Source organism: Zalophus californianus, chromosome 14, assembly GCF_009762305.2.
Source record: "Zalophus californianus isolate mZalCal1 chromosome 14, mZalCal1.pri.v2, whole genome shotgun sequence".
Classification (NCBI taxonomy): Eukaryota; Metazoa; Chordata; class Mammalia; order Carnivora; family Otariidae; genus Zalophus; species Zalophus californianus.
The window spans coordinates 74,220,894-74,247,787 of NC_045608.1; the positions used below are offsets into that span (position 1 = coordinate 74,220,894).

General features: G+C 38.2%; 1 protein-coding gene across 27 annotated transcripts in view; it reads right to left on the reverse strand.

Moving 5' to 3' along the window:
* Nucleotides 1-26,894, reverse strand: part of TCF4 (transcription factor 4) — a 352,937-nt gene that overhangs the window by 166,815 nt on the left and 159,228 nt on the right. For 22 of the 27 annotated variants that reach the window (XM_027576841.2, XM_027576852.2, XM_035723992.1 and 19 more), the window contains one exon: nucleotides 10,960-11,024. In XM_027576841.2, the coding sequence (XP_027432642.1) occupies nucleotides 10,960-11,024 (65 nt within the window). Of the gene's footprint in view, nucleotides 1-8,491; nucleotides 8,667-9,069; nucleotides 9,196-10,959; nucleotides 11,025-26,894 lie in introns of those variants that run through there. The other 5 variants (XM_027576845.2, XM_027576846.2, XM_027576842.2 and 2 more) reach the window with 4 other exon arrangements.

Here is a 26,894-nt window from a genome sequence, read left to right on the forward strand (position 1 = left end):
TTCAAAAAGTTTGTTTAGAATTTATAATGTAATTTCCTATTTAAAAAAAAAAACTCACAAAGTTGAAATCCTTCTAAGATCTTGAATTCTGAGTCTCTCGGGGTTTTGGACCCTACTTGTAAACAACGACCCTATCTAGGACTCGGCTTTTTTTTTTTTTTTTTTTTTTTAATAATCTCCATGCCCAACATGGGGCTCAAACTCACGACCCAAGATCAAGAGGCTGACTACTCTACCCACTCAGCCAGCCAGGAGCCCCCTAGGACTTGGCTTTTTATCCCCACTACACTTGGAATCTCTGTGAACCATGAGAGGGGCAGAAAATACCCTCGTTGATTAGAGACTGAGCATCATCTCACAAGCACAGACAACCCCCAGTGGAACCAAATGACCACTGGTTTTTATCAGTAGTCTTATCAAAAAAGAAAATTCATCATTTAAGCATGCAACTATTTTTAATCCTGACTGATCAATAAGGCTGCTTGATTTTCTTCCTCTGCTACAGCAACAATCACTTACTATTTATCTGTGACTCCTTCCTGTGAAACCATCACTTTCCAAATGTCATCAGAGGATCTATTTTCCAAGTCTGCGCTCACTTTGGAAACAGGCATCCATGTCTCATTCCCTCAGTCCATTCATACATACACTGCCCTTTGAATAGCACAAAACATTCTTTCTTTCTACGAAACTATGCAGTGAGAAACCTTCACATTCTCCTAAAAGGGTATATAGTTTTCTTCCTATTCATATAGTGGGCATCTTGTCTTTGGAATTTTCTCTGATAACAGCAAGCAAGTTTACAAACTTTTCTTCTTGGCTAAATCGCTGAACTTGTGGCATGATGAATTCACTATGAATCATTATAGAGACACCCTACATACCTGTTTTATTCCTGTGTGGATAAAAAATTATTTTACAGACATTTATTACTGACCAATTCTTCAAAAAAATGTAAATGTTAAGGTAAGGAACTTAATCTAATCACCTATACATGTTTTGTATGACCTGCTAACTCATTCCCTCTTCATATTATTTACTTTCCTGTCATTATGGTGATCAAATTGATCTCTAAAAAGATTGCAAAAATCTCTATCAGATAAAGTACAAGATGAGTTAAGATTTCAATCCTGATGTTGTAGACTTTATGTGTATTTAATAATCACTTAAGAATTAAAGCTACATTCTGGGTCCTTTCTTTTGACTTTATCCTGTGTTTTACTTCACTGAGGCTTTTGGTGTTTCCTTCATACCACCTGCATTGTATATTTTTTTATACGTGAAGATGAGGGGAAAAGGAAAACAAAAGTGAGAATAGATGAAAGTGACTTATTATCAAAGTATGAGAAAAGCTAGCTACTTGGCTAAATAGAAGTAACATATTTAGTGATTTGTAATATAAGAATAAAATGAACTCACTGGGACTCAGGAGGTCTGCAATATGATCTTTGCAAAAGGTAGCTTGCCAATTTAATTGAGGTAGGAGTTATTTAATTTTTTTACAGGTATAGTTTTCAATAAAACTACATATGCCTATAATACTGCAATGGCAGATGTGTCTCGATTATTAGAGGTGGGCTCAAGGGAATACATACAATGGATCTTGAAATCTGTAAGCAGCTGTTGTGGGGGGAGGCTGAAATGATGGGGGAGGGCATTGTACCACACACACATGTTCCTTAAGTGCAGCAATGTTTTGTTATTTTACTGCAGGTGTATTACAGAGATGAAATTTAATAACTTACTGTATACAATACCAATAAAACTGAAAAGACGCAGTGCCCTGCTGTTCATTATCACTGTACAAATGAGCTCGGATTATTCTGTGTGCATGCACGGTCAATCCCCAACACATAGGGACCCCCACATCTAGAGCTCTAGAGAATGGTCACTGCTTGAAAACCTCAATAATATTCTTCCTAATTACTTTCTTATCACTGAATTGTCGTTGTCCCAAATTCACACAAACGTGGCTTTGAGGAAGGTTGAAAATAAGATACACCTAGTATTTTTTTTAAAACATCATAGAAAGGCTTCACTGGAAGATGTCTTTTGAAAGGAGAGGGTAATGAAATCAAGGAATATATAGATTTCATTAAGTATCGTAAGAATTAAACAGTGACAGTATATTCTATTCCACAAAATCCGGGGAAGCGCCAGGCCGAAGATGCTACCCACCACAATTTGACTTCTCCCTTTATTAAGTACAAAAATAAGTGCCATACTATGAAAAACATTTCAGCATTAGAAATGCTGAAGCAAATGCAACTATGTATTCTTGCGGGGTTTCTTCTCCCAAGAAAGTACTTCTGTTAGATAATAAATAATACACTGAACATAAAAGGTCCATGCTTTAGGAAGCTCAGTTTAGTTTATCTGCGAGAGAAGGTATATGTAAAGAAATCCACATAAATATCCAGAACACACACACACACACTTTTTCAAAGGATGAGGTTCAATTCTAAGCAGGTTACCATATCAGGCCCAGCAGCAGACTCAGTATCTATGCCTTTCTAAAGTATTTATTTCTAAAAAGATTACGGGGTTTTGTTGGTATCTTGCAGTGTTTCCACTATTTTAACTTGCGGTCTCAGTTTTAAGAGTTTCAGAAAATATCTCCTTAATGATGAAACCACTTCAAGCATGGTCATAGGTAAAGGAATAAATATTTCTGCCATTTAATGTTGAAAAGTTTTCCTGACACTGCACTGGGAATATACTGCCTTTCTTATGGAAAGAAGCTATAGGGCTATACCGATTTCTACACCATAGGCAGGTACATTTCAACATGAAATTTTATCAAGTACTCCTCAGTGTTAATTTAAATCAATTGTTTAGTCATTAATTGATTTTCTCCTTTCTCTTTACATGACAAAAATATAAAGATGAATTGAATTCCTAATTGCTAGTGGTCATTAAAAACCCCTGAATGCTTTTTATAAGAAAAGAGAAGTTAATCCCAAGATTCTGGTGAAATCTCCATTTGGATACCAGGACTTCACTTTTTTTGGTGTCTCATAAATTATCTCAAAGCAATTTTAATTTTTTTTTAACACACTCACTGTCTTGAACTATTGTATAAAACTTGCCTATGCTTCTAACACATATTTTTCGTTTCATATATTTCACAAGTGAGTTAAATGCCACAATCGAAAAATTATCGGGTCACATTTAAGAGACTGCCAAAGGTCTGGTTTCAGAATTTCACTCTATGTAGTTCTTATATTTTTGAAAAAAATAATTTGATCTATGAAGAATCCAAATCCATGTAATAGCAAACCATATTCTGCCTGCATTGCACAAAAAGCAAGGCCCAAATATAATCTATACATTTTTAAGAAAGTGTTCATGCTGTTGCTAAAATGTGAATTGGCATATTCTACCCCAGCCTTTTCACAGGGAATCTTTATTGGTTTTAATGAAATTGCACATGCTAATTCTGAGGATGTTAGATGATACATATACACACATGTGGTTTATTTAAAAACAAGAAAAGCAAAAAAAGGCCACAGACTCAGGAGCCATGTGGCCCCTCTCCCCTCTGGAAACCGCCCTCCCCCCCCCCCCCCCGCCCCGCTGTTATTCAGAGTTCTAGTACACGCTGAACAGACCTGAGTGAAGCTACTGTCCAGGCACCATGTCAGGCCCAGACTCTCCAGTGGGCCTAGAATCTACCAAAAGTGGTTTTCCAGATGGGCTATAACATGGATCTTTGAGCCCAGAAATCTCATCATGGGTTGGAGCAGCTGGGAACCAACGTTGGAAGACCACTGGCTTTAAAATGGGACGTTTCAGAGTTCAAAATCTGGCTCTGAAGCTTACTTGGGTTGTGACCTCAGGCCTGCTTGCTTTACTTCTCTGGGCTTCATTTTCTTAATTATTAAATGAGGACGATAATAATCACCATAGAGGTTTATACCAGCGCCTAATATTAAGTTCCCAGGCTTCCTCTAGTTAGAGCCCAGACAAACATTTAGAAACCCATTTGTTTTGAAACCCACTCATCAGTTACATCCGGGTTGTGGAAGGACAGGGGAGAAGCCAGACCCACTATCTCAATGACACTCCATGGAGCAACTCTGAGCAACACAGCTGCCTACCAGACTCCGTGGGTCGGCCACTGGTGGTCAGACTTGTGAGGTCTTTAAGAATAATTACTAGAATACAGAAGGGGCAATATGAGAATCTAGATAAACTCCAGTGCCTATGACAAGATTAATCTAACAACTAGGGATACAGATTGTCATAAGGTCCCAAATTTCAGCAAAAGAATACTAGAGTTTAGTTTGCAAGGAAACATACCTATAATTACCTCCTTCCTACTGCAATTAAAGCTTTTCTGACCCTTAGCCTGAGCTATAACTGTTGTTTTATCAATATACCTTACAAGATTTGAAGAATGCTTTAATGCTTCCAGTACCCTCCAGTACATTTAATACAAGCATTATTAACATCTATTTGGATATGTATGAAATACTTAAATTACCAGCGCTAAAATATGAACAATGAAAGGAAGCTTCTTACAGAAGAATGTCAGCTATAAATGGAGATGGACTGATGGAGTTTTTTTAAAAAAAAAATCACTAGTTCAAAAACCTCTAGTACAGGGAAGCATCATTAATGTACGCTGAAATCATCAGGTCAAAGACCACTGAGGAACTGGGATATTTGCCCAGTGCTAATGTATCAACACAACGATTGTTTACTGATTGTGAAAAGGGAAAGATTTCTTTACAATAGAACGATCTGGGGGTCTCCACTTTCACCAAGTGATTAAAGTTAGCATCATCAATAGCAACATATCTTGACATTATATGCCTGCGGATGGAAAGCAATATGAAGGACATAGCATCATCTATGAAATGCTCAGGCCAAAAATGGGCAACATCCATATGAAGAAACCTTTCAACCTAATTTAACAAATTAAACAGCACCACAAAGAAATAATCTGACAATTCTAGATGGGAGAACATTTTTCAAGACAACTGGCTTGACTTCTTTAAAGTAAATATCATTTTTAAAAAAATTACAGGAATTGCTCTAGTTTGAAAGAAATCATAAAGAGACATAGAAACCAAATACCATGCATAAATGCAATGACAGAAACAAAAAGCTATTGAGGACATTTTCATGGGGGGGTACAGTTTAAGAAATCTGAATACAGATAGGGTATTAGATTAGGAAGCTATTGTTATTTTCTTTGGAGTGATAATAGTATTTCATTTCAATGGCTAAGTGTTTATAATTTTAAAAGACACATGCTGAAAAATCTAGGGGTGAAATCTGATTAGGTCTGTCACTTAAAAATGGTTCACTGAAAAATGTGTATATGTATTTATACACATGAAGCAAATATAACAAATATTAACAACTGTTTAAAAGTGGTGAGTATATATGGCACTTCATTTTATTATTTTTTTCAACTTTTCTGAGTATTTGAAAATTTATACTATATAAGATTTCTAAAACCCTTGTTAATTAAATAAATGGAGCTTGATTGTCTCTGCTGATATCCAGAAGCTGCTAGTGGGGGTGTTGAAGGGAAAGTATGCAACAGCTTTCCTTTGTTTTTCTCCTTAGTACCTAACAGATCACCAGAGGGCCAATAAATATCTATTTACCAATACAAGGAAAGAATGGTTCCATTGTCCCCTTTGGCGAGCGTTGGGGTGGCTGTTGGGTGAGAGGTTCGCCCACAGCAACGCCCCCAAAACAAACAAGCTGGTGCCTGAAACGCTGCTTGGGGCAGAGTCGCAATGCATACACGCAGCAAACTCAGGCCCTGTGAGGTCTGAAGTCATCATGATTTTAAATACTCAGTCCCACCGTCTTCCCTGGCACACTCAGAAAGGATGGGACCGGATTCTGACCTTTGGTTCCAATCACATAGAATTCCCTCGTCGCTTCCTTTCCGAACGTTCAGGCCTCGAACAGTGAGACCACCACCAGGCTGGCAGTCAGCGCCCTGAAGGTGAGGGACGAGTGACTCTCCACTGGATGACCTCTGTGTCCTTCCAGGGCCCGCACAGCACAGTAAAAGGGCAGACTTCCAAAGGACTTTCATTGAGAGAATATGATTTTCTCATTTTTGCAGGTATGAAAACAGTGCTAAATCTATGGTTCTCATACATTGCCATTTTCAGACTTTGCTCTCTCAAAATGATTCCTAAATGTGATGCGGGGGAAATAGGCATTACAGTATCACAATCCTCACCCTGCTAGGCACAGAGTACACATGGCAAGATAAAGCCGACGAGGTCCCTGCCCTGTAGAAGTCTACAGAATCTTGGTGGAAACCAGCATTCAACAAACATAAGTAATGGCAAATTCAAGAGGCACTATGAAGGGGACCCTAAGTGCTAAGGCGGGACATAGACATAATACGTGGATGGAAGAAGGTCCTAGGAAGGATGTACTGGACCAAGACTGACCCACTGTCCACCGGGAACAAAGTGTAATGTCAAATTAAAAAAAAAAAAAAAGATGTAGTTCTGCTTCCACAAGACCTAAGTAGCCATTTTCTTAAGAAGGGACAAAGGATTTCATGCCTTCTTTGCTTATATCCTCTCCATTTTGACTTTAGATAAGGAAGTTAAAGGAGCTCAAAGTTTTAGAATTAAGTCACTTGTAATTCTTTGTATATTAAAAATAAAAATAATTAAAAGAAAAAATCAATTCTTCAATGTGTCATTCATTTTAGAACCAACTATAATGTTTTGAACCCAAAACAACAAGGTTTATGAGCAAATCCCATTTCATATAGAGAAGATCCATTTTCTATACAGTTTCAAAGTTTCTGGAATTTAACAAAAGTATCTAAGATTAAGCCTAATTCTTAAATCCCGTCAGTTTTAACATCTCAACATCAAATAACTTTATCAGCATAGTCCTATTTGATTACTTGCTGAGAAAGAGAAAAAATGTGGATGAGGTTAAAGCCTTGGACTTCTCTAGAGAAAACAAGATATGGGCTGGGACATTCAGTTGCAGAATTTTGTGCAAAGACTTCAAGGCATCCTCCTGATTTTCAGTAAATCACTAAATTTTCACTGCCTTCTCAATGAAGTACATGGGCAGTATATTTCCATGTCTTGAATAATCAAATTAAGGCAAGAAGTCTAAAAGCTTTTTCAAGGTCAGTGGCAATACCAACTTTTGGACACGTCTTTAAAATAGAGTACCGTCCTATAGACCATACTAGGAAATCATCAAACCTAGTTGCACAGAACAATCACCTGGGGAATTGTCAGAAAAGCAAAGGCCCAACTCCTAAGATTCTAATTTAATTGGTCTCAGATAGGGCCCAGTTTTCCATATAGTACACACACACCCACGCCCCCCCACCACCCCACACACTTGCCCAGGAGCTACTAATAATGAAACCACTGCTTTAGACCTGGGTTATATCCCAAAAAAGAGAAGACAAAGAATTCCTGATAATCAATCCTGAACTTCCATTTAAGGGGAAAACTTCTGTCTTAATAACAATCATTTGTGTTGACATCATCATCTCATTCAAAAACAGAAGATCTCGGCAAGATAAAAAAGTTTGCAACCGCCAAACATCCTCTTCAAAGCAGAAAAAGAGGCCAAAAGCAAATGACATTTTTTTCCTTTTGTCATCTGCAGTGATGCCCATTAGGTATTAGCTATTGGTTATCGTATTAAGGTTGGATCATCTCGCAAAAAACTTTATTTCCGCTCATTTTCATTTCTGTCAGACTTTCCATTATAAATTTTATTTTCTCTGCCAGTAAAAGTAGTATGAGGTTGCAATTTGGCAAGAACATTTTAAGCTTGGGTGTGATTTCCGTACCCCAATTTGATTTAAATTAGTTTTGCCATATTTAGTGAGAACTAAAAAAAAAGTCCACTTGGCCGCTTTGCTTTGTCTATTGGTTCTTTTTCTATACAATTTCAAAAGTCTGAAAAAGTTACCATGTTTATTTCTGATAATTTTACATGGAAATGCATTAATGAATTCATATTATCCCATTACTATTTATAATGAAAACAACTTAATAAAGAACCTGCCAGCTTTTGTTGTTTGGTTAAAATATCTGCTTTTTAAAAAGCCACGTGTTTATCACTATTAGTGTTAAATCCTCAAGAGAAACATAATGGATATATATAAATAATATATATATATATGTATACACACACACACACACATATATATTTAACCTGATGCATTTTTGAAATAATATACATTTCAGAATAATAATTTATTTCTCCAGGACAGCGTTTTGCTACCTGTTGCTTACCACCACTATCTCTCTACACCAAACAAAAGGCTATTGGGACTGGAATAAGCATCTTCACATGTAACAGTGCTCATCTCTCTAAGTCCACAGAATACACTGTTATAATACGACAGATAAAGCTGCTTTTGGAGCTCCTCAGGGCAGATCATCCAAAGGATTTCCACCCAGCATCTCTAGAATGTAGTAAACAGGAGAGACAAAAGCTTCCTCTCCAGGAGAGCACTCACCTTGCCACACAGTGGGGAATCATTTCAGCTGTGATCTGCTACTTAGACTTGAAGCCCAAGATACCCGCGACTTTGCCTCTCTTTTTGGTTTGCATGGCTGGTGTTGGAGACAGGGATATTCCAAAAGCAATTCGGCACAAGAGAAACGTTCACTGGAAGACACACTATGGTCTGCTCTATTCTCAAATTTCACGGAAAGCAGAAATTCATTATATGGGCACTTTTCCTCTCCAGCCCCTATTTTCTCAATCAGGGAATTTCCGAAACTTTGCTCTTTTATTTATCCTTACATGATCACACTGTTTATGGATACTGCTGAGACCATGCTAAGCACAGAGACAGTCGGTTCTTGCAAGACTCACGACCATGAAGCAGAAATAAGAGAGAGAAATCTCCACACTCCACAGCTACATTATGAAGACTTTTTAAGAAAAGCATATGCAGTCATACTCCGATACACAACAGAATTTTCCTGGCCACGAATGTCTCAAAATGAGCCTCCCAAGGCCCAGAAATTCAGCCATCACACACCAGTCCATCCACCTCTACTCCACCCTCTGCCCCCTTCCACTTCTCACCTTGTGTTTGCCAAAAAAATAACTTCAGTTTCACCCGAGGGAAGTATTTCCCACAAACCGAGGGAGGGTCTGCGTCCCTGCACATACACAGACAGACTCACACGGTCTGGATGATGCTTTAACAAGTTAAGGGGCCTCGCGCTTACTCAGCAGAGGAAATCTTTGTGTCTGTGAGGAATCACGCCAATTCCTATTAGTAAGAAAGGATACGGGGCGAGGAAGCCTATTCTCTCATTGACCAGAAAAAGAGGCCCAGCGAAAATAGAGACCTCTGCCATGACCATCTGCAAAAAGGAAGGATGTTGTCAACTTTCTTCTCCCCAAAACTCTAACGACCTCTGCCTTGACCCTCAGAAACCAGATACACAGGAACCGGCTCTTCTGCAGGAATTGGGAGCTTTACACTAGAGACTCGGCACTAAGAGGCTTGTCGCCCGAGCTATCTGCCCCGAACATTTGCACTCACATTCCAAAGATGTTTCCGTTGTGCTGGAATGGCTGTAAATTTCTTTCCTGCAGAATTCTTTCCAAACAAACTGCTATGAACTGTACTGTGCAGCCTGTGTGTCAGGAGGTCTTAACCAAGCACCGGTTCACCTCATTGCAACCAAGCTTTCAGATGCCGAATAGGACTGAAGGGGTGGCTGGGCCAGAGGAGGCAATTTTAAAAATGCAAATATATCCGGGGGGGGGCGGTTAAAAAAAAATAAACCTCCACCAGAATTCCACCTCTAGTGACATATGACTGATACATAAAGGTAACATCCTTCACAGGTTCTGTTTAATTGCTAAAACTGTCTGCTTACATTTTCCAGGATACATGAAACAGGTTGTTTCAAAATTTCAAAACCGATTTTTTCTTCCCATATCATTAAAGAAAATAGGAGGGTGAGCGGGTTCGAGAGCAAGCATTCCCTTTCTAGCATAAGAAGAATGTACGTTCGGTTTGGGTGAGGAATGAAACAGTAGAAAGCTCTGAATCTGAGAGAGGATTATTAAATTCTATCAAGAGTTCTCCCAAGTAAGAAACCAATGCACTTACAAAAAGGAAAGTCCAAACCCTAAGCAAAATAAAAGATTTTTAAACATACAATTAATACTGATTCTGAAGTTAAAAAGAAAGCATTTATACAAACTCAATTGTCCTAAAACAAAGCTTATACTTTTGGTGATGGGTAGTATTTTTAGAACTGGGCTTTCTCTGGAGATTGCAAAGTATGCAAATGCAAAGTGCACAGAGACAAACACACACATGCTATACCTTTGTATTACACTGGCATTTTATTATTTAATTAAAGTACACTTATTTTTCTAGCTCACGCATGCTTCCCTTGAGACGGCTTTGCTGTTAGCCTGCTGGCCTTGACTTCCAGCCAAAAACAATTCAGAAACAAAAAGGGACAACAAATCATATTTTCACAGACATTTTTATCCCTCAATACAACCCTGTTTTCACACAACATCATCCAGCCCCTATGAAAACTATAATTTAGGGCAATAACCACCCGAACCCAGGGTCTGACACATGGCTGCACGAAGTATTTCTAGTGTAAGAAATTCTTAAGTTCTTAATTGCAAATAAACTCTTTTGATAGAACCACTTTAACCGACATTGCTAGTTTGCAAACAGTGCCACTGGTACTGGCTGATGGATTAAAAAAGAAAAACAAGCCAGTGAAGGCAGTTGTGATACGGCAGGGATCTAGAGAAAGAGGGGTTTATTACTTCCAAGCTCTGTGCTATTTCATTACTTTTTAAAAGAGAGAGGCATCGGCAGACTTTCGGTGCATCTTAGTGCCATACTCAAAAATGCATCACCTAATTTACAAAACAAACCAATTTACCAGGTTCATTCTTTTCAACCCTTCCCCAAGCAAGATTCTCACTTACCTGGTGGCAACCCTGTAAGTTTGATTCTCTCCCATAAGATGAGTATGAGCCCCTTTCTGTTTTACCTGCCAAGAGAAACAACAAAAAAAGTGTAAATTACATTTTTCCTTAAAAAAAAAAATCTCCAGGTAACAGACATCTACTTCTCTTCCCCGATGTTTACATACGTAAAGTAGGCACTACTGGCAATGTATGCAAGCAAGAGAGGGAATAACACTTCCTCACTCTGGCTATGATAAACTGGAAAAAAAATATCCTTCATTCCTATTCTTAGCCAAACTGCTCCACACTTCCAAAAACTGTCATTCCAATGGCCTCCACTTTCTCTAACAAACAAATTGTCAGCCCTTATTTTCACTTTCTTTCTCTCGCAAAATTTAAACAATTTCATTTTTATTTACACAGCAGGCAAATTATCTATGTAATGACCCTAGTCTAGTAATTCCCATTGATTATATTGACACTTAATGGTGAGGCCAAAGCTAATCAATCAAGGCTCTCCAGATGGTGAAAATAGCAAAGAAACTACTCAAAATTCTGAGATGTGCTCTCTCTCTTTTTTTAAACTCCCTTTCCCAGGGGTACACCCCATCATGATCAAGACGATGACAGAATTTACACTGGGGAAAGGGGGCTTTTGCAAAATCGTCCCCTCTGAACCCAAGTTCAGATTCTACCAACGGACCCAGTGGAACAAGGAATAATGGACTGTCCATGTCTCGTGCCAATTCTAACAACTCAGTTTTTATCTGTAGATGGCTCTACAGAGACATATAGAGTCTCAGGTGCTATTTGGCCACATCTAAGGATAAAATCAAAGCTGCTCATTTGTTTTTGTTTTTTTTTTTAGAAGTATGTTTAGCCTTAATAATCTGTAAGGGAGACAATGAAGCCACATTACAAGAGATCTAAGCAGTAGAATTTAGTGACATGTGAAGAGTTGTCATAGAAAATCGATCCATACTAGGACATCAAAAAGGACTAGTGGCATGACCAAGTACCCAGAAGACAAATCCCACCCCACCCCACCCAAGATGGAGGGGATACTTCTCTCTTCAAGACTAGAGCTGAGAGGGACGTAGCATTTTACCCAGGACTCTACTATTCTTCTTTGCAATGGGAAGATTCAAAACTAGTATTCTGAGAGAGGGAATTGAAATCCTTCTAAAGTTTATGACCCCGAAGTTTTCCTCCCTCCACTCCACTTAAAATAAATGTTAAAAGTAACGGCAGTCATTTTTTATCTTTTGGTTCAATGACAATGCTATTAGAGTCCACTTTCCTGACACCACACAAAGAACGGATCTTTAATAAATCTTCTATCTTGTCAAAAATGTACCTGGTACCGAAGTCACTGTATACATAAAATGGAAGGTGATTTTCAAAGAAAGCCAAACCTGAATCTTAAAATTAACCCTCTCTCCCTCAGTATTAACTTTTCTACTGGCTTCAGTGAATCTTGGGTTTAAGAACACACTCCCCCCTGCTCCCCCATTTCTGGTATAGTGTTCAGTGCAAAGTAGAAAATCAATGCCCATATCAGTTTCAATTCCAATGAAACAGGATACCATCTCATAGACTGTCAGTCTTGAAAGATCTAAGAGAATAACTTTCATTGTATGAGGATTTTACATTAAAGCAAAGACGCATTTACCCGTTTCAGAAGCATAAATGGTCATATACACATATTTACTCTTCTGTATGAGTCCAATGTGGGCTACTTATACCCTTTAACTTCCCTTTCTAAATATTACTAAGAGAGAAACTTGACCCTTATGGGCTATCAAATGATGTATGTCCTTCCTCAAGTTCTTGCATCTAAAAAGCTTTAATACAACTACCACAGAGTTCCCTTTGACACCATGTTCACTTTTTTAACTGCCAGGAAAGCAGGTGGAGAGGTAGGGAGGCAGGCAGACAGACAGATAGAAAGATAGATGGATAAAGCAGAATTTACTCTGACTTCCTAGGAAACTGAACATCTAGTGTCCTGTTTGGGTAATTTCCAAAAACTGGATTGCAAAATACAGTAAGAAGGAAGAAGGGTTATCTATTTTTTTCTCTAGAAGGAATCACTGAAGCTATCCCCTATAGAATATCACCACCGGGCATTACTTCCCAACCCGACACCAGCACACGGACCTGGAGACATGAACTTTCCTACCAGGATTTGTCTCAATTCATATATATATAAGTTGGGGCTATTCCTCCCGTTATTTTAAAGCTAGAAGGTCAGTGCAAATAATAAGGGAGAGAGAAAGAGAGAGAGAAAGAATATGAATGAAAGTAAATGGGGGAGAAAGGAGAGAAATCAAGAGAGAAGGAGTGGAATGAAAAGAGCAAAGGGGTAGGAAGGAAGGGAGAGAAGAGAATCTGAATGCACGCCACACAGAGCCCCCCAAGTGCTCTTGGCTACATAGACTCGGCATTCTTTGCTATCATCTCAGATACAGACTGCTTAATCTTAATTTTGCTTGTTAAAAAATATTTATCCAGATACAAAAATAAACCCACTGCAAATTACAAGTTGTCAGGGTTAAAAATCTACTCCTGTTTGTGTGGGGGAGGATAAGAGACCAGCGTAGACATGAATCATTCTCAGTAATTTGAGTGTTTCCATGACATCAATGGGCACCCGTCCAGGACTCTGTCGAAGTCTGCGAGGTACCAAAGAGGCACTGCAGCCAGCAGGAGGCTGGGAGGTGCACTTTTTTTTAGGTTTGTGTGTGTGTGTGTGTGTGTGTGTGTGTGTGTGTGTGTGTGTGTGTTTTAGGATTATGCTCCTTGTAAAGATTTCATCTGTAGCATCCACTTTTACCATCAAATAGATCGCTCCAGAGATCCTGAGCGAACACATTTCATTCTGATAGTGTAAGCCTTTAACTTTATTACATCTTTTTGTTTCCAAATTCAACTATAAATCTGCCCTCAGAGCCCAAACCCCTGTTTGGGAGCAAAATAATCAGGGACTGTGGATAAACCCAAACACCTTCTCAAACATATGAGACCCATTCCCATCATTTGCTAATGGCAAACCACAGCCATTTTACAATGACATCTCAGTTTCTAAAACACACACACACACACACACACACACACACACACACACACACGTGTATCTTTTGTGTAAACTGCCCATTAAAAATTAGCTATGGTTTTGCTGTCGATTTTCTGCTTAAAATTCCCTGCAACATTTGTTTCAGATAATAAAATGTTCAAGAGTGCTGATAACATGTTTGGGGAGGATTCTTAAGTGACTATCTGTGCTCCTGAACACAAAAGCCCCTCAATCTCTGCGTTTACTCTATGTCAGGCATGGATTTTTGTCACTTAGACCAACTGGCTGGTGCGGACAGCTTCTTTCCTCCTTTCTCCATTCTTCGACACCCACCTCCCCCCATCCCCACAACCACAACGGAGCTTTGAAAGAGCGAAAGACCCTATTTTCCCAATATTTAAAAGAGATAGCAGTGATGAACAAACCCGGCGCGTTCACTGCGGAATTTTCGAGACGACCCTCCAGTACTAGAATGCGACAGCCGCTGCGGATATTTTTTGGCACAAAGACAATGGTGGCAGTGCCAAGCCCCATGGCTAAAACTACTCAAAAGAGGCATAAGGGTAGCATTAATCGCTCAAGTCTTTTACTGCATGGAGTACTGTTGTCCATATTTTAGAAACTAAAAGTACCCGTTAGTAACATTTGTTGTATGCCCATAAAGGGGTGTGTGGGGGATTCTGAAATATATACCAGAAACCAATCTTGTCAGGCATTTGATTCATTTTTATACCTAAAAGGACCAAATGTTAAATTTTGCTGCTGGTGATGATTTGCCTTGCATGAAGCGAATGATATGACCTAATGGAGCACATTGAAGGCTGAATGAAAGCTACAGAGACGATTTCATATAAACTAAGTCGACATATTGGCTAAACAACTTTCTTCTGCAAAAATGATGTATACAAGGAACATGTAATACTATGTCACAATTTTTTAAATTAAGCAAGAAAAACGCTGTAAATGAGCAGACAACATCCGTCAATCAATCCTTCTGGAGACAAAGGAGATCAACACGCAGCCCCTTCTCCAGAACAAGTCAGCATCTACAGTAAGCAAACAATCCAGAAAGTCAACACGTGTTTTGACCAAATCGAACCCATCAGCTGCTAAAAACCTAGGTTTAAATTTGACTATTAAAAATGGCTGCAACTGATAATCAATAAAGGATTCCCTTCCCTCTTCTGTTGCCCTTGAAAAACTAATCTAAGCAGAAAATATAAGCTGCTTCCAATTTTTTTAAGATTTTTGTTGATCTAGTCAGTAATCCTTTATCTTGCTGCCTTGGGAAGGAGAAAGGGGGGGATGTTTTTTGTTTGGGGGGGAGTGTTGTTAAGAAATGTCTATATAATTCCAAATTTAGTACTTTTATATTCTTGTATCATTTTCTATTTGACTTCTAATTTTTTTCTTTCAGTATATCCATAGTATCCTATTGTAAGAGAATGCCTAGGGAAGCGGATGAGAATGAAAATATTACTTGAAGAGAAAAATGATCTCATAAACCCATTTATTCACAGGGATACATCCAAGAAGTATCAGCTCTGGTCGATGACTACACCTGAACAGTTCTAACGCACATGGAAACAGACAAGAACAACTTATTGATACTATGATTTCTGCAGATAAGCTGTGACATAGAAGACCGTGCTGGTGGTTGACCAGCAGGGTGATAACAAGGTCATGTTTGGGTTTCTAGCCTTTCATTCTTAAAAGGTCACTTTTAAAATTATATATAAATGGTAGGTATCTCACCCACTACTGAAAAAGAGGCACCTGTACCAGGGGAACATATCATCTCATGAAAAGCCTTAATGAAAAATTATCTGAGGCTTCAGGACAAACCAAGCAAGGCTGCTTCCCTGTTAATCCTCATTCTGGGGACTGAAGAATGAGCCTTTTGTTCCCTGGCATCAGACTAGGAACTCATAACCATGTTCGGATCCCAATAAATCTCTGTCCCTGTCCCTAACCCCAACCCAACCCTGGTTACCCTATTAATGAGTATTATGATGATGATGATGATGATGATGATGATGATGATTCTGCATACAGAAAAGACTATTTTATTAAATAATGACTGAAATATTTGGCGGTTCTGAAAATATACATGAGGTTATTATTTATAGTCCTTTCATCTTTCCCATGCTCACTTTTCCCTCCTTTGCCCAAATAAGAATAGCTGAGTCCTAGCCATGCATTGTTGCCCACTATGCAAAGGGCTTGTGTAGACTGATTTATTCAATATGCACAACAACCCTGGGAGGCAAGTAATATAGACACCCATTTTGTAGATGAGGAAACTGAGATACAGAAAATTGCCCAAGACTACACAGGCAGTAAGAGACCTAACCAGGATTCAAACCCTGGCACTTTGATTCCAAAGGCTATGCTCTTAGCACTACTCTGTGCTGCTGGTATTTAAATGCTGGAAGAAAAATCTATAAATAAGCAAGAAGCCCAATACTGAAGACTCAAATCCCAGAGCTCAAAACACTCATGAATTTGATATGAAATTAATGAAAGTGTCTTATAGGTGGTGATAATTTACATTTACATGGTGTTTTATCCCTAAAAGGTCTCTTGGTACTTTAGAGCTATGCAAATGATGTACACCAAAACCCGTGACGCCGCACAATAAGCTGCAACCATCTCCATGTAAACTTGAAGCAACTAATCAACAAGAACATGGCAGTGGACTGTATCTCTACACATTTCCTGTGTGAAGAGTATGACTTCGTATTAAGATGCACAGAGAAGAGTGGAAGAAAAAATATCATTATAATATAGGACAAAGCAGCATCACTCACAAGGGTCTTCTCTGAAATAATAACCCCACAACAGGCTCCCCAAAACAAAAGGAAGGCTAATTTAAAGGGCCTAGGAAATGTTACACTCTATCTACAGCCCTCCCTCAGAAATGTACATTGTATCTTAACATGTTAAAGCCTCTGACAAGTCCTGCAGTCAACACATTTAATTTAGCTTAATACTATCTTTCCTAAACTTATGTGAATACACATACCTGCCCCATATCTTTTTGTCTCTTAATACAAGTCATGAGGAACTTCGGGAGCCACCATTATTTAAAAACAAAAAACCTTACCACTAAGAGTGTATTAGGTTAATATATGCTTGTAATTTCCTGTGAAACAAATAATGTAAGCTTAAAAATCATGTTTTATTTTAATTAAATTGATCTAAAATTATTGTTCACGATTGGTGATGTTTTGTTGTAGATACACCTTTGTTATTCTGACTAGCTGGTCAACTTTGCCCCAGATCCTTGTTTGGTGGTGAGAGCCTGCCTTTGCAAGAAATCAGAAGTTGACCTTTTTCTTCTGATTTCTACAATTCAAAGAGCATTGGTTTTCTCCTACAGAATCTTGCTGTACCAGGGCAACTCGGTCTTCAATCCACTGGCATTCAAAAATCCAAATTTAATAAATTTTATGCTAAAAGAATTACAACTCAATTCCAGCAGATAAACTAGTCATGCCACAGCCTAGAAAATTCTCTTCCTCCCCTTCTTCCTAAATTGAGACCAGAAAGAAAAGCGGGGGGAAATGTGAGTAGGCGCATAGTTTGTAGCAAAGGATAATGGGAACTAGGGAGCTAGCCATCTCCCCAGAAAAGACTAGCATCAGTCTTCTCTTTCACTGATGTGCTTAAGCCATAAAAATAGAATACTCAGTGATGATCTATAGCTCTGATCCTGGAAAATTATGAGTTTTGGCTGCATTTCGTCACTGATTCACCTCATCTCGTCTAGACACTGTGCTGCCTTCAAAACAGTGGGTGGACTAAAATTCCAGATATACCGACTATCTTGAGGCACCACCACCGGAACGCTTCCCTTTGGGGGACTGCCTATGGTGCAGAATCTATACCGAATTTTCCTTAAAGCATTCACATTTGTAAAGCACTGTATGGTATGCAAAGGAATTTAACTTACATATTTAAGACAACACACCCTAAGAACTCCTTTAGGTGGGCATTTTAAGCTCTATTTTTATAAATGAGGTCACTAAAATGAAGAAAGAACAACTGACTTATAGGAGTAGAAGAAGTTATACAGGTATCAAGAGATGAAGCTAGAATATAAGCTTCCAATGCCAGTACCAAAGCCCCTTTAGACTCTTTTGGGAGTGTTCAAAATGTAATGTCCGTATCTACTCTGGTAACAAAGATTATTTCACCTGCCTTCTTCCCAACGTGCACCACAACCCCTCCCCCCTCACATCATTTTAACTCAGTTTGTAAGGCAAAAAGGAATGGCTAAAAAGGTTAGAAATGATAGGCATTTTGAGTGACCATCCTCTGGTACACCAAAAAGTCCTTTCTAAATGCAAAATAAAAAAGTACGCCTTAGATTATGCCACGTGCCCTAGACAACAGCCGAAATACTCCCCTCACTCGGTGTCATGCTCAGGAGAAGTGCACACATTATCAAATTAAAGCACACGAGTTTTATGCTTTATTTTCCAAATGCAGGAAAATCTTCCATTGAAAATAACGCTAATTCCACAGAGTGTGCAATTAATCAACATAATCACGGGGATAACTTAGCTGTTTGGGGAGGTGTGTCAAATAACTCTTTAAGGCCACTAAAGTGCCACTTCAGTCACCAGAATAATGATTTTCTGAATCAGCAATTTGTACAAGGGTCCCCTGGAGACCTGAAGGACTAAGGGCAACCCCGAAATCACTCAACTTACTTTTAATGAGTAACTTACCACTGGCTTTATATGAATAAGATCTTAATAGTTCTGCCGACCCTGTTTCACATTGTTATCACAGTTTGTGCGTGATGACTGGCTATAATCGAACCACAGCAATTAAGGACTTGTGTGCCCTCTGAAGAAACAACATAAGCATTTGAAAGCCTATTTTTTATTTGAAGAAGCATAATAGTTTTTATGTAAAAATGAAGGTCAATCTTGCAATATACACTAAAGGCATCAAAGCAAGTAGAGAGAAATGTTTTTGCTAGATTTGTAGGAGGAAAGGAAGACACAGGATGGGTGTGGAGAAAAGCAATCCCCCAAATTCTGTTCTATGGCTAAGAAACCTTGATGGTCATGAGACCGGTTAGGGAGATGTTTCTTACAACAGATTCCTGGCTTCTTTACCCCAGGGTATTTGCATTCAGTGGAGTAGGATCTGGCATTCTAATGTTGGGGTTTTTTTTGTTTTTGTTTTTGTTTTTTAATAAAATTCTACTGGTTAGTTCAACAAGCCAGGGATGACAGTAACCAATTTAAGCAACAGGCATAGCCTCTAAGGCTACATCAGATGGAACTCCAATAAACCTGGTGGCCTGGTGGATAGCACCAACAACAAAAAATAGATTACAACCCAATCCAACCCATTTAAATGGATTTTTAAAAACAAATAATTGTTGATCTCCAAGGCCCCTTCTGAGTTCTATTTCAGAAACCTTTTTCTGTCAGCATGCTTGGCCTTTAAATTTGTTCATCTCCACTCATGAAGACTGGTTGTTTCAAAGAAATTAGTCTCCCGTTACCAAGTATTTTCATTCCCCTAATAAGTGACAGAATTCCCAGACATGAGAGTTCCAGAGGTAAAAGGTCGCTCCTCTTCTATCAGACCCACTGGCCACTGCTCTGCAAGTATCCCTTTCCCCATTCTATCCCAAGACAGAAATCGCCTGTTCACTCCACGGTCAACCTCTATCGAACATAGTTTTTTTAAAACGGCCCTTCGGCCCATGTATTTACCCTCCCATGCTCTACTGAAGACAGTCCATACAAAGGGATAAAATGTGGTCCTCTGATTCCCCTGGAGGAGATCTATGACATTTCTGGTCAGAGGCAGTTGAAAGGTCATATGAATAAAGACTCTGCTACCTGGTTAATTTTTAATTTATCAGCAAAATTTAAGAAAATCTAGAACTATGTTTCACCATAAAAATCACTTTTAACAATAAATTATTTGCTGCCCATTGAGCTGATGTTCTAACAGAGTCTTACTAATATTGTATGTAAAAAATAATACTGACCAGACTCTGAGTAAGCCACAGTGGGACAGCAAACAGAGGAAACGTTTTAGTACTGTTTGTTATAGGATCCATAAAGGAAAATTACATATTTTAGCATCACGGCATGTAGGCAATGGCCTCAGTTTTCAAGCTAACTTTACAACTAACAAAAATATAACAAGTATCATCTCTCAAAGAAACCACAAGTATGTTTAATATGATACTCAAGACTGAACAAAAGCAAGACGGATGGGAATCTCATGAAGATTTTAAATATAGTTTAGACATGTGTATAATATATACAAGCATTATACTTACATATATACCAATATACATAAGTAACATTTAAAAAATTTTTAAGTTCTTTTCATTTAAGTAATCCCTACACCCAATGTGGGGCTCAAACTCTCGACCCTAAGATCAAAAGTTGCACGCTCTTCTGACTGAGCCAGCCAGATGCCCCCATTTTAAACCCCACACAGAAGATAATGCAAGTGGCATTCATTTATATATGTAAGACAACTGATATATTAGATGACCATTTCTTCAGCCTTAGCACTGAATTACAATTGGTCTCTATTCCCTAAACATCCATCACTGAGAAGCTGGGGGTGGGGGGAATAGCCCCAAATTCAAAATACATTTCAAAGCATCCATAGAGCAAAGAATGGGAAGACTGCTAGTTCTTGAACCTGATCAACTTTAAGAGATCAGGCCCACCACAACCAAAGTGGAAGGCAAACAGCACCAAACTCCTCAGAGTCCAGCTCCCCTGTGACACGAGTCACAGCTAAAGATGATGGTTCACAGATAAAATTACATGAGCCGCTGAGTCCCACACTGTGATGCGTAAGGAAAGCCTCCCAATGACTGAATACATGGGCATGGCTACATCAAGAGAGGAAGGCGGGGGGCACAGGAAGGAAGAGGTGAGGCCATGGGAAGGATGGTCAAGGAGAAGAAGGGAGGAAGGGCAAGGGGGAGTAGTCAGAATACTGACCTCATATGACCAAAACAGGCAAGAAAATAAAGTACATTACAAGGAATAGATGTTTATAGACAGCAATTTTCAGTTTGGAAACTTGCAAAAATGATCATCTGAATAGTTGTAAAAGAGGTCCAAAAAACATGAACTATGGAAATAAATAATTTGTTGGTGCCTCTGTGTACCCCATGTTGGCTGCTGGTACATCCACAGTGGACGCTGTTCTCAAGAGGAAAGGACTTAGACGGTTGAAATGCAAGGGAGCAAACCCAACAATGTACATCAGTAAGAGGTGAATGGGTGTACTGAAAAGCACAGAGGAGGAGAATGCCCAATAGAACCTCATCGTGGTAATAGGTGGCAACAGGAGAGATGTGTATTTGAGATTCCATGCAAGATGCCATTATAACTCAGTTAGGGGCAACTTGATATTTGTTAGAAAGCAGTTCATCGTTACTTGACATGTTAAATAAATCAGAGATACTCGTATCATTTATTCAAAACAAAATTTAAGGTAACTTTCCAACTTCCTAAAATTGGAAAGACGGGAAACTGGAAAAAACTCAGATGACATTTTCCCCCTTCCTTAACTCTAAACTCTTTGATCAGTCCCTATTTTAGGGAACTGTCTTGGATATTTTGAAGTCATTTGCTTACAAATCAGAGAAATCTACAATATAAGACAAAAGGGACCATTGGTGATTTGCTCCTTCAACATCTCACACTCTACAAACAATAACCAAAAGAAGCAAAACCAAACAAAAAGAGGTTCCACTTAAACTACCATTCTCAATGTCTGCCCAGGAGGATAGCTTCATTTGGTCTGCAAGGAAGCCAAAAATGCCTTTATAAAACATTGCGATGTTAATAGATAGTCATTTTCCTCCATAGGACAAGAGACAACTCTTGATGCTATCAGAGAGTTCTCTCCTATGGATTATCTGCCACATCCATTACCTACAAGTCATATGGCAAAATTTCAATGAATTTTCTTTTTGAAGTCCATTCCCAACTTAGTCCCAACAAGAATTCTTCTTAAGTGTGATTGGACCAGGAGAAACTATGAAAGCAATGAAAATACAATCAATGGTAAGATGAAATCAACCACTTAAAAATTCAAGACTGGTATGTACTCTACATGTTACTCGAACTATCAGGAGTCTATTTAGCAAAATCAATCAAACAAACCCCCAAAATTTATTTTCAAACTGAAACAAATTAGCTGTCATTCTCAGTATTAACCTACAACTTTATAATCACTACAAATATATGATTATTTTTATAAAAATGCAAAAACAAAACACACCAAAAAAAACCCAACCCTGGAAAGTGAAAGAAATGAAGAACCCCTCACACAGGTCGGTTCCAATGTGAGCAGCCAGCAGAGGGCGCACATGCCCCGACAAGAGCTGGCTGTGGCCCGGCACCACCCAAACTCACTTAGGACTAAGCCAGACCAAAATTTGAATACAGGGAGTAGGAGGGGAGAAAGGGGGAGAAAGAATCATCCTGTCAGTGGCATTAATGAAACAAGTGTGCTCACTTTAGGATGAGTGTGAAATATACAGAAGTACACTTTATTATTAAATGCTGACTTTAGCAGATTTCTTAGCTGCTTCATGGGAAGTTGTCCATTAAAAAGATACAATTCTTTGTATGGAAGTGTGGTTATATCAGTTTTCAAGATCACTGCAGTTTTTTATAGCTCTATATTAAGAGTTATCTATAATACATGAATTTGTGGAATAACATATATATTAAATTTCTAACACACAAACACTTGTTTTGGTGAGTATATTAAATTAACTTTTGTGAATAGAGTCTCTTTTAGTATATTTCCATGTATCATATACAAATCTACTAATGAATTTTTGTAACCCTGGAGCAATCAAAAATATGTATCATTTTATGGTTAAATGAGATACATAAGTTACTTATTTTTCCACTTGTTTGTGCTTGATTATTTGGGTCTCTGTATTATAATATTTGGGGTTACAGGGGCACCTGGGTGGCTTAGTCGGTTAAGCATCTGCCTTCAGCTCAGGTCATGATCCCAGGGTCTTGGGATCGAGTCCCGCATGGGGCTTCCTGCTCAGCGGGGAGCCTGCTTCTCCCCCTCCCTCTGCAGCTCCCCCTGCTTGTGCTCCCTCTTTCTCTCAAATGAATAAATAAAATCCTTTTAAAAATGTATAATATTTGGGGTTACAGCAGATTTTACTAGAGGAATACCTAACAGCTATGTATGAACATGTACGTATAGAAAGGGCACTATTTATTCTTTTAAGGAAGTTTTCCTATAAATGCAAAGCCACAAACTCCTCCTAGAGTTTTCTAAGCTTGTGATTTCAGAAACAATATCACGACTTGAAAAAAAAAAATGAATTACCTCATGAAAGCACCAAATTAAAATCGACATCAAATACTATAATTTTTACATTTACATATAAAAATTAAATAATCCATAGAATGTTCAATGTCTAATTTCGAATAGATTGGAATAAACGGAAGGTGTGCATTTAAGTTTCAAGATGGAAAGCTTGGTAGGATAATTAACAGCCACTTGTCCATCCACCTAAATGATCATTTCAACCTCACATCTCCTCACCAAACAGAAACAATGAAGCCATGTAACATCTCCATAAAGTGATTTTTTTTTCTTAAGCATTCTCAGTAGATTTGAGAGTTGAACTTAATTTATAGCATCTACAAACCAGGTGGTTTAGGTTACATGTAGGTCATGATAAATAATACTTATCTTTCGGCTGATGTGCCTACACCATTTCTGCATAAGTTAAAATGACGATGTTTTATTATTCCTAAGCACTCGATTCTGAAATGTTTGCACAATCTGTTAAGTCCAGGCAAATTTAAACGATTTTGACATGCAGCCTGCTAAGGCCAGTGACGGGGATAATGCCTCTTTACGTGGGTAAAATTTTGTGACATATAGGTCACTCTCTTAAGGGGAATCAACTGTGTGTCTCTTCTTTGCATTTCCACCACAATCCTTCATCCTGCAGCCTGGAGCTGAGAGTGAGATGCAAGAAAGGAGCCGAGTGCTCAAAGCAAAAATCTGCTTCCAGGACAATCCATTATATCTGACAAGTTAAATGTTCCATGGTAGGCCATATGGCACGAGAGCAGGCCCGACGATGGGAGAGGGGAACTCGGCAAATGCATCACAATTAAGGAGTTTGGCTACAGACTTTACTTTGAATTACTTTTTTTTATTAAATTTTAAATGCTGTCCCACCAATTTTTAACTGAATCCCTTTTATGAGACAATTTCTAAAGAAGTTCCACAATATCTTTTCTGTCTTGTGACTGTGGGTACTGAAATCTAAAGGCTAAGGTACACATGGCCCTTTTTATCACATGGAGTTTCAAAGGGGAGGTCCTGTAGCCCCATTTAAAAAAATTTCAAGACAAATAAAAGTAGGCTCTATCTGTTCACCAGACTAGAATATGCAAATGAAAATGGTCATTAGATTGGGACATTTGAGTGAAACTGATAGGACATTAAAGTAATTCGGTTTCCATTCTTAAGTCTAAAAAATCTTAAAAGCCATACAGACATAACTGGCATGTCCCTGTTTCTTCCTTGGTTTACTTAATAGTTATCAGATTAAGAAATTCACCAAAGACTTCCTCAGTTGAATTTAGCTCTTAGCAGGCCACCAGAAAGGAACTCTGCATTGCTAATACCAGGTCTCCGAGACAAGTCTTAAAAGCTCTCTAAGACACTCCTTAAAACCAGGTGGTCCATGGTAATAAATACCGGTTGTTAGAAACAACGTCATGTAAATAATATCTGGACTATGACCAAGGTGTGCATGTATTACATTAAAGGAGAGGAACATGAGATGACCAAAATAGTATCATTATACCACGTATACCACCATTCATTGTCATTCTTTCAAAGTAAAGAAAACAAATGTTCTTATTTCTCCTGAAGAATTCTCAAGAAGAGAACTGGACATACACTAAAAACTGAAAGCGCTTTCTAGAGAAGTGTCCAAATGCAGCTGGTCTAGTGTCTAACAGTAAGCTTACACCCTCAGGTCCTGGGGATAATACATTCTTAAGGAAATTTTTATATAATTTGATATTTATATATGTATATAGGCATACACATATACAAACTATAATGGGTAGGTTCTTCTAAACAATAACAATTATCGTTCAAGTATTCACACTGATTTGCAAACATGAAATTCATGATGATTGAGAGAAACATGTATGCATCTTTCCGAAAGAGAAGATGCTAAGACTCATTTCCCTAAACTATTTTCACTCTCCATTTCTCCAGAGGGTCACTATTTCCCTCCAATGTACCCACTTCTGCCTTAATTAAGAATAACATTATTTCAAAGAGCATATCCAGATACTTTATAAAAATGGGTCATTTTTCTTCACGTGTAAAATTAGTAACACATTTTCTGGTGGTCCCAAAGTTAGTATTTGTCAATAATCTAATATAATCTCATATTTGCATCTCTCTTATTTTTGAACATGAGACAGTTCGCTGAGTTATGAAGATGGCATGTGGGTTATGAATTGGTCATTTGCATTAAAATCAATTGTTATAGCTCTTTGTTTTTATCAAGTGCTTTGACATAAGCTTCATCATGATCCTGTTAGGTAGGTATCATAACTATTATCATTAATACTTTCATTCAATAGGTAAGGAAAAAAGGAGATTCAGAGAGGTTACTGTATTTGCCATAAAGCACACAGCTATGCAACGGAGCCAAATCCGCCCAAGCCTACTTCTGATGTCAGCATTTTATCACCATGCCATACCATATACTTCATGACGTATGAGTATTAAAAAGATTTAAGCAAGTGTTACTTTTAGGAATGCAAGTATATATTATATATTTTTATTTCATATTGAGGAAAAGCAGCCAAATAGTCTGGTATTACAATAACGCCCAGTTTGAAAAAGGCATCAGGATCCTATGCCTGGGTTTTCTAGGAGGAATGATCACATACTCAACACACAATTACATATGAACACACTCACACACATACACACACTTGCAAGATGTAGCGATGTACACCTCAGCACCGAGGGTGCATTGGGCCGTTGTGTACTGTAGATCCCATTTCTGTGGATCCAGAGCCACATTTTTATTACTAATTAAAAGGCCCAGATGGTAAAATAACACCTGATCTGAGGGGCTTTTAAGTACAGTAATTGTCAACGCTCAACTCCTACATTGTTAACAAATTGGAAAAATTGGCCTGCATTGAGTTTTATATGTACTGTTTCCAAACCAAAAGTGAAATGCAGTTAAAACTTTAATAATTTGAACACAAAAATGCCCACAGGAAACTCTTTACCAAGGGAAAAAAAAAAAAAAAAAGGAGAAAGATCTGCCATTCAAATCATTACTATTGAGAGAAAGTCTGAACTCCAACAGAACCGGACGTCATACCATAGCTATACAGTTCTGTTTTATAGGGGAAAATACACAATAGGGGAAAAAATGAGGTTAGAGCTAGCTGTTCAATAGCCATTCAATCCTATCATTTCATGAGGCCTTTCTCTGCACCTTTTGTATTATGGGTTCACTAAATAAAAACCAATTAATTTTTAAATGTATTTGTGTCTCTTTTTCTTCTTGTTTTTTGGTTTGTTTGGGGTTTTCTTTTTTTTTTTTTTTTGCATTTTCATGCCACATATAGGTACACACCTTAATCATAACACCAAAACATTTATTATCTCATCTGCTGTTTAAAAATACGAATTCTGGGATGACCCCTGAAATTCAGGCTAGACCTTCCTTCATGAATAATATACTTGGGTAAATGACAAATGCTTTTAAAATGTTTTAGCAAGTTACTTCCTAATCCTAAGTGGATTCTTCTTTTTTTTTTTTTTCTCA